This window comes from Crocodylus porosus, unplaced genomic scaffold (genome assembly GCF_001723895.1).
Source record: "Crocodylus porosus isolate Cpor-Errol unplaced genomic scaffold, CroPor_comp1, whole genome shotgun sequence".
In the NCBI taxonomy this organism is placed as follows: Eukaryota; Metazoa; Chordata; order Crocodylia; family Crocodylidae; genus Crocodylus; species Crocodylus porosus.
This window is the reverse complement of record NW_017728909.1, coordinates 20,158,380-20,167,276: the sequence shown is the minus strand read 5'-3', so window position 1 is coordinate 20,167,276 and position 8,897 is coordinate 20,158,380. Positions and strand designations below refer to the sequence as shown.

Here is an 8,897-nt window from a genome sequence, read left to right as displayed (position 1 = left end):
GCACCCACCGTCCTCAGTCTTCAGTGGGGGAGCTTTAACCTTGAGATGACAGTTTCTTGCATTAGCACAGCTCATCTGCTGCTAATACACATGTCCAGATACAATCACCCAGGGTGATAATACACCCTGCACAATAAGAGTTAAGGCGAGTGCAGCTAATCTGAGTTAAATCCAGAGTGGAGACTGCCGTAGATAGAAAGCCACATTGCTTAGAGATCATCACACAATTGTGTATAGCCCTGCCAGTTAGCACCACCCAGGAACGATGTAACAGCTTACTGACCGTGGGTTTTGTGAACAAACCGTACAGATCTGCCTACTCATTAGCAAGCGATCAGCTTTCACCCATGCATGTCTGTTCATTTGCACTTAGCCGTAAAGGCCCCAAGTAGTCCATAAAATGTGACAGCTAGGATAACAAGCCGCTCAGTCCAAGGCAGGTCTGCGGGCAGCGGAGAGAGGCTTGTGCTGATGCCAAGTGCAGGGGTAGAGTACCCCTTCGCTCCAGACATCCAAAGCATCTGTTGCAAGTTAACCCCTAAATCCCAGAGGGGGTAAAATATAGTAGTCTGGGTGCTGGAAAAAAGCCTCACAAACATAAATAGACTGGTGCTCTTTCATGTGCTCTGATGAATTGATTTAGGGTATATCTGCATGACCCACTGCCTTCTTTGGGACAGATCTGGTCCTTTTCATCCATGTGTCACATGGGTCCTATAAATGCTGATTCTTGGTTGGGGTTGGGTTTCCATTACGAGCTCAGCCTCTCCTTCTCAGCGTCTGCACCAAAACGCTGGGGCCAAGTGCTTGGCTGGACCTTGGCAATGACCGTGATTGATACAGACCCACCTGAGCAGTGCTTAAATGTCCTCCTCCTTTCTATTTCAGACACTGAGGATTGAACGGATTTGGAGTGGGAAGAACCGCTGGCTTCCTAACCCACTTACCCGGAGATCCAGCAAGGCATCCCACTGTCAGAAACAAGCCCTTTCCCATCCACAAGATCTACAGAGCAGGGCTTGGCAGAAAGCCCGTTGTCTTGTCATTTAGGAAGACGCTGTACAGAAAGGATACGTCATGTATACGTTCCTACCCGAAAACATCACCCCCATCAAACAGAAGCCGTCCAAGGAGCTGAGGCCCATGATTGGGACGATAACCGTAGGGCTCCTGTTGCTCATTGCGGCGGTGGTGGCGTGGTGCTATTACACGGCGTCGCTCAGGAAGGCGGAGCAGCTGAAGACGGAGCTGATGGACTTGAGGAAGGACGGGTTCATCATCAAGAACCAGGACGGGGAGGTGGTCTTCAGACTGGCCTTCCAGTCGGGCACCCTCGACCTGGAGTCCTGCTCCAAGGAAGGGGAGATCTTAACCTGCACCCGGTCGGACAAGGGCAAGCTGAACTTCTTCATCCAGACCGTCAAGCACAAGGACACGGTGATGTGCTACCGTGTGCGCTGGGAGGAGTTCGTGGCGGACACGGCGGTGGAGCACACCATGTTCTGGGAGGACGCGCACTGGTACGGGGGCTGCGAGATGAGCGTGCAGCACTGGCCCATCCGGCTCCCGGGGTACCAGGAGCCCGCGCCCTTCGTGACGAGCGACGTGTACTCCTTCCGGGACAGCTTCGGGGGCATCCTGGAGCGGTACTGGCTGTCCTCGAAAGCGGCCGCCATCAAGATCAACGACTCGGTGCCCTTCCACCTCGGGTTCAACGCCACCGAGCGGTCCCTTTTCTTCCAGGCCCGCTACAAGGATTCCCCCTACAAGCCCCCCCTGGGGCAGCAGCCTTTCCCGGAGCTGAGCTACAGGGTGTGCGTCGGCTCCGACGTGACCTCCATTCACAAGTACATGGTGCGGCGGTATTTCAACAAGCCGTCCAAGATCCCGTCGGAAAACGCCTTCCGCTACCCGATCTGGTCCACCTGGGCCCTCTACAAAAATGACATCGACCAGGACAAGCTCCTGCGCTTTGCAGAGAAGATTAAGAAGTACCGTTTTAATTGCAGCCACATTGAAATCGATGACACCTACACGCAGGCTTATGGTGACTTTGACTTTGATCCTCAGAAATTCCCCAACGTGACGGAAATGTTCAAGAAACTAAAAGAAGAGGGGTTTAAAGTGACCCTGTGGACTCATCCCTTCATCAACTACAACTCCTCCAATTTTGGCGTGGGGATAGAGAGGCAGCTGTTCATCAAGGAGCCGACGGGGAGGCTCCCCGCGATGGTGGAGTGGTGGAACGGCATCGGGGCCATCCTGGACTTCACCAACCCGGCGGCCCGGGAGTGGTTTCAGAGCCACCTGAGGCAGCTGCGCTCAAAGTACGGCATCTCGTCCTTCAAGTTCGACGCCGGAGAGACGAGCTACCTCCCGAAGCAGTTCAGCACCTTCCGGCCCTTGTCGGACCCCAGCATCTGGTCCCGCCGGTACACCGAAATGGCCATCCCCTTCTACGAGCTGGCCGAGGTTCGGGTCGGCTACCAGTCCCAGAACATATCGTGCTTCTTCCGCATCATCGACCGCGACTCGGTGTGGGGCTACGAGCTCGGCCTCAAGTCCCTGATCCCGACCGTGCTCACCATCAGCATGCTGGGTTATCCTTTCATTTCGGCGGACATGATCGGGGGGAACTTCTTCCCGAACAAGACAGAAGGAGCTGTTGAAATCCCCGACCGGGAGCTGTACATCCGCTGGCTGGAGCTGTCGGCCTTCATGCCCTCCATGCAGTTCTCCATCCCGCCCTGGCTCTACGACAAGGAGGTGATCGAGATTGCGCAGAGGTTCATGGAGCTGCACGAGTCCCTGGTCGCCCCTCTCCTGCTGGAGCTGGCCGGGGAGATCACGGACACGGGGGACCCCATCATACGGCCCATCTGGTGGATTTCCCCCAGCGACGAATCTGCCCACAAAATTGACTCCCAGTTCCTCATCGGGGACACGCTCATGGTGGCCCCCGTGCTGGAGCTGGGCAAACAAGAGCGCGACGTGTACCTGCCCGCCGGGAAATGGCGCAGTTACAAAGGGGAGCTGTTTGAGAAGACCCCGGTCCTGCTGACAGACTATCCCGTCGACCTGGATGAAGTTGCTTATTTCCTCTGGGTGTCTTAACGGGCTCCCCCATCGGCTTCCAACTTCGGGATAACCATGCCTTACCTTAGGATTTTGAACCAATAATAATTCTAATTGCACACTTTATTTGGAGTGGGGAGGGAAGCGATGTGGAGAGGAAGTTTGGGAATGGAGAAATGAATTGGACCTGCCTTGAGTATTTTTTTAATCAGTGGGACAAGTTCTAATTTGGGTTGACAGTTTCCTTAAATATCTCGTGATCAATGCAGAAGAAAGATAACCGTGTCCTTCGACATGTGCAGGAAGCCAAGACCTCAGTTCGGTAGCGGTTCAGGAGGTGAATGTATCTTATGGCTGGTTGCGGTGGCTTCACTTGTTCTCCATTTGGAAATGTGCAGCGCGCCCATACACCTCCCTCATCTTTGGGAGAAAGCCCCATAGTCTCCGTCTTTCTAAAAGGCTGCATGCTTCAAGATGAAGCAGGGATCCCATACTGGGGTTTGTCATCTCTCAGCTCGCTGCCCCTGCCCAAATCCAGGGCAGATGCCAGGAAGTTTGATGCTCGGGAAGCGCAGCCTTTGGATTTGGTGCAAGTGCCATAGAGACAGCCCCGGTCCCGGGGTAAGGACAACTTTAAAGGGGAAGGGGGATACATCGAGCCTGGGAGGATTGCTACGGCACAGCCAGCCTTAAGTTTTATAATGTGGCAAATGACTTTTTCTTTTTTTAAAGAGGATAAAGCTAGCTATATTTTTTGCTTAGTCCAGTGTTGGACTTGACTGACAAATGCTCTATATATTCCCCCTTCTCTCGGGTACCAGGCAGGCCCAGGATACCCGACTTACCTGCAGGTATTTTAACTGTCCAGACTGCACATAACGGGAGCCACATTGTTCCATCCCAGCCGGTTGCTAGCACCTGCTGTCAGGCTTTTTCGCTTGCGTGACTCTGCTGCAAATGTTGCTCTTCATAGAGTGAGGACATTTATAACGTGTATCCTATTTTTGTAAGGAAGCAAAAAGGACTGCGGTGTTAACGTGCAGGGGTTTGGGAGTGAGGAGGTTTCTTCCCCCCTTTTTTAAAGGTGTGCTTGTAGCCCAGTTGCTGACAGAGGAATGGCCTGATGGAAAACAGTGCAGAGGTGCACGTGCAACTTTGCTAGAGCCTGCTGTGTTTGAGAGAGCAGCAAAGAGCTCCCACCGTCATTTTTGCTGGCAACCAGGCTACCAGCAGGGACAGAAAATGGATGTGTGCCCCAAAGTGCTGTGCCAGTCATCAGGCATTTCCTATAGTTTGCAAGGAAAAGTTCTCACACACAGTAAAATTAAGCTAATATACCAGGAATGTCTCAGGAATGAGTTAGGGAATATCACACTTGTATCGAAAATGCCTGTTCCCTTATCCCAGATATTTCGAAAGAGCCTGACCCTCAAGAGACCCTAAATGAAGTGAATCGGTGGATGGATGCTAAGTATTTCTAGAGCCTTCAAAATGACCTTGTGGATTCCTTTGAATAGAAAGTCACTCTTTTTTTTAATAGAAAGCCACTCTTTTAAAATGAGATATTTGACAACCTGTGTCTAAAATTGAGTTAAAAAAAACAAAAGAAGGAAAAAGCTGTCCTATGCACCACGCAGAGGCTGTATCTAGGAAACGGCCTCTTTCTTTATTGCCTTGGGTTTCTTTTCGTAAGCTGAGGGTCAGCAGATTGTGGTGCATCTTAAATTCAAGGGAAGGTCTGATATTCGAAGGAACATGGTCGCGACTGAACCACTCAGCTTTGCAACACCTCCCGTTTACCCCGTAGTGAAACGCAGAGCCCCACGGCCCATCGTCTTGGCGTCCTGCGCACCGGCCGGGTCCACCAGGATGGGGGCCGAGAGCTGGCCGCAGAAGAGAGGAGATTGGCTTTGGCCACGTGCTCAGTGCGTCTGTCTCAGATTCAGATGTGTAAGGAGCACAGAGCAAGGCCTCCGCTAGCAATTTATTGCAGAAAAATTCGAACGTTGCCTGTTTCCATCTGTGTCCACGACTGTCCGTTTCAGACTCTGAGAATATGCTGAAGCGACACCTCAAAGGTACCCTTCAGTCCATCTCCTGATCAACCTAGGCTTGTTGAATGGTTTATTCCCATTCGCCTTGGGAGTCATCGAGAAGAATGAGCCTTGGCCACAGAGTCCTGGCTCAGCTGAAGCACCGAGATCCTGGTCGCAAGTTTTAGGGTCTCTGTATAAGGTGCAAAGAGCTACCACTGGATGTAAAATATCTCTTCCCTTCCCTTTTCGTTGACTACAGCCTGGCATCGTGACTCCCCGGGCGCTAGCTGCTGGAGATGCATGCCGCGTTTGCAGAGGGCCTGGGCCGCACTGGTGGGGACGCGACTCCTTTTACCGACTGTGAGTGTGACTGAAACAACAACGTGACGGTTCTCACCAGTGCAGAAAAGCTGGAGGGCAGGAGGAAGCGGCGGGGTGAAGAGGGGTTTTGGGGTTGGGGCACACTTTCCGTTTCTTCTGGACAGCTGGAAAGTGCCACCGGGTCAATAGAAAGGTCAGAAGAGTCAGACACTGAAGGTCTCACTCTATACACGACTCCTCCGAGGGGGCTGGAGTCCGAAAGCACAACCCAGCATCACTGGATACCTGAATGAACCACAAGCTAAAACACCCTGATATAAAGACCGACTGAAACTCCAGCTCAGTTTACAGCTGCATCTCAGTTGTGTGGGTTGGCCAGGAAGTGTGGATGAGCTAAAAGATGTGAAGCTGGTGATGCCAGATCCTACTGGCTGTGCCAAAGAGACCTGTACGCCTCTTTGGGCACCGTGGGGAAGATCCGGGCGACAAACTGGCCCGACGACTCGTCGCAGGTTGAATACCTCCGCCTTCCCCTTGGACCTGCCCTTATCCTTCTCCCCTCGCCCTGGAAAGAAAGAGCTCTGTTACTGAAAGTTCAAATTACTGCTCTTCATTTAACGAAACCTTTTTATGAATCAGTACACTTTATAGAGCCCCTTTATTTTTCTAAATGCCATTGCACTCATGAGAATTCAACTCTAGCTGCTAGGAAGTTGCAGGGGAAATCACTGAAGATGTCACAGGCCACGAACCAGTGACATCCGTTATGTCAGACCCAAGCTTTGGAAGAGCCTCTTAACCCTGGTTGTGTCTAGCCTTGGCATTGCCACGCAGAATTCATTTCACTGGTCGTCTCCTCCAGACACCGCGAACAATACAGAAATGGCTCGGCTCCTTAACGGGGCTGAGCAGCCCCCTTAGGACGTGATTGTTGGGCCCATTGTCTTGATTTTCACCTCCCTGTTCTGCCCTAGAGCACATCGGCCCATTGGAGATGATTCCTACCCAACTGCGCGCGTCTGCTGTTAGCGTGGCCCGTGACGTGAATTCTGTCGCAGCGTTAAAGAAGGACGAAGAGCCATCGTTTCTTCTTGGCTGGCAGCGCCCCAAACAGGGTTGAGTTCACTAAACACACGCACAGAGATGGAGTGGGGTGGATTGGATGCGCCTTTTGCAACACCCGGCTCTAAAGCCAGCACCCTCGCACCTGGTCCCGCAGAGCCATGGTTGGACGTGACGCACGTGTGACTCCCTTCGAAGGCTCTTGGGTCGATTCAGGGTTGCAAGTCAGACGCTGATAAGTTTAGTGTTGTTTTTAACCGCTTCTCTAACTCTTAATTCCTTCCCTACTCCATTGTGCACGATTATCATTTATACAGACCTTCAGGAGAACAAAGGGAAGTCTAACAATGCCTGTCCATCTGCCACAACGCAGTGGGAAGAGTCTCGTGAGCGGTGACTACTAGGTTTTCGGCCTTGTCTGTGTAACGGGCAGTCCTGGCCACCGTCAGATGGCCAGTGTGTTTGTGTGCACACTCAGGGCTTCTGTCCGCAGCCTGCAGCCTCCGTGCCCCAGCGTGGGAGGAGGATCGCGGCAGCCGGCAGAAGCACGGGAGTCTGCATGTGCCTTCTGCTGTCTCCGAGCTTTCGCCGAAGCTTCCTCCCTTAGGCGGAGGCAGAGTTTTGCACGGCGGTGTTGAGTGTGGACACTCCCCGTCTTAGTAGCCGGTCTTGTGGTGCTAGATCAGGCCGGAGGTGACTTTTACACCAAGATTTCCAGTCCAAGGCCTTCAGGCCCTTTTAGCTACTGTCTTTGGAACATGCACAGCAGCTCCATAGAGAAACTAGTTGTTTTCTCCCCCACTTTTATTCTTTCAAGTATTAGGAGACTGAGCCTAATGACCCATCCTGCACTACAGAGCACTGCGGGGGGGAGTCTCCTGACGTTTGAACAGAAAAGACCTGTGTTCAGGAGCGGCAGGTGGAAGGTCGCTCTCTCTCCTGGGGTCAGGGTGCACTCCCTTTGCCATCGCAGGCACTGCAAGGGAGATGGGCACTGCTCCTAGCTCCCTTGTCGTGAATATTGGGTAGCTCCCCAGTGGAGTCCAAGTGATGCAAACAAATCTAATTTGCTCATGAGTGCCCAGGTCTCTCTCCCTTTCAGCCTGTGCTCTCTGGAGACGGGCACGAGCGACCTGGCTCGGACCCAGCGCGTGGCAGATAAACTTTTATAGTGTTGCCCAGAGATGCTCCACAGCCCAGATCCGACAGAGGTTTAGGCATGGATATGGTTCCTGTGGTTAGCTAAGCATGGCCATGTTTCTGCATTACCATAATGCTGGGACAGTCCAGAAAAATCACCCCAAACTCCTGCTGATTTACACCCCAAGGGAAGGTTTGCTTGACCAGGTTAAGCACCACAGGCAGACGGGCTGCTGGGAAAAGAGCATCAGTATTTGTGGTTACAGGGACAGATGGCTCGGCGGTGCCAGCCACGTGTGCCTGTCTGCTGGCAGGCTGGCTGCCGAACTGGGGTATTAACAGGCAGAGCAGACTGTAAGGGAAGGACCTGCACAGAGCCCTGTACTTCCAGAGCCCAATTTTCCTCACCCCTCCATCCCAAGACTGCCTTGTTCCAGATGGATGTTGCTAACTCTAACCAAATCTGGAGGGAAACCTTGGCTTTTTGTTTAAAGTTGATTTTTTTTGCGTGTTTTTTTTAAATTTTTTTTTTAGTATCAATGGGGTCATACAATCAACGCTGTACCGTGCTTCAAACCGCTCTGTTTGGAATAAAAGACACTTTCACACACCAGTCTTCTCTCCGTGCTTCCCCGGGAGGGGTGCTTGTCCCCGCAGCCCTGCTGCTGTCTCCTGGGAGGGTTGGCGCTGTAGCTGGCTGGGCTCCTGTCTAACTTGCTTTTCAAAGACCTCGGCGTGCTTGGAAGTGAGTCTCCGGCTCCCAGCCTCTCCCAGCCTTGGTGTCCCGGTCATTCACTGGCCGGACTGCTTCAGAGCGCCGGATCGGCTTCTTTCCTCTGCACGTCAGCAGAAAGGGGACAGGGATCCCAGACTCAGGGGCCATTTCCCTGCAAATCATCAACTTCTGGGTGCTGCTTACCAGATTTTGGAGGCCTGGGTCTGTGTGCCCAAGGCCGTGTCTGCACCCAAGAGGGCTTGATTTGTATAGAGTAAGGGTGTCAAACTGGTTTGCACCCCCCAGTCTAGATCTGGACTGCAGGGCTCCTTACCAGCTTCATCTAGACCCACCTCCGGCCATGGAGGGCCATAGGGATTAACGCAGCGATCGCTCACCCCTGCTGCCAAAACGCCTCCCCAGTGGGGCTTCGCACCCCAGCTTCTGGTGGCAGGCTTCGCCTCCCGAATTCGCAACCCCTCCAGGGGCCTGCAAGCCAGATGACACTTCTCCACAGCCAGGACCCAGCCCACATATTTGATGTCCCA

At 52.9% G+C, this 8,897-nt stretch overlaps 1 protein-coding gene across 1 annotated transcript; it reads left to right on the top strand.

Moving 5' to 3' along the window:
* The first annotated feature begins 866 nt into the window (after positions 1-866).
* On the top strand, positions 867-8,244 carry LOC109307784 (uncharacterized family 31 glucosidase KIAA1161-like). The gene has a single exon (XM_019531866.1). It carries the CDS (start codon positions 1,078-1,080, stop codon positions 3,112-3,114), a length of 2,037 nt encoding a protein of 678 aa, XP_019387411.1. The 5' UTR covers positions 867-1,077; the 3' UTR covers positions 3,115-8,244.
* Positions 8,245-8,897: the final 653 nt, after the last annotated feature.

What these genes read in the sequence shown, in the direction of transcription:
- LOC109307784 (XM_019531866.1), top strand. Translation starts at nt 1,078, where the DNA reads ATGTATACGTTCCTACCCGAAAACATCACCCCCATCAAACAGAAGCCG.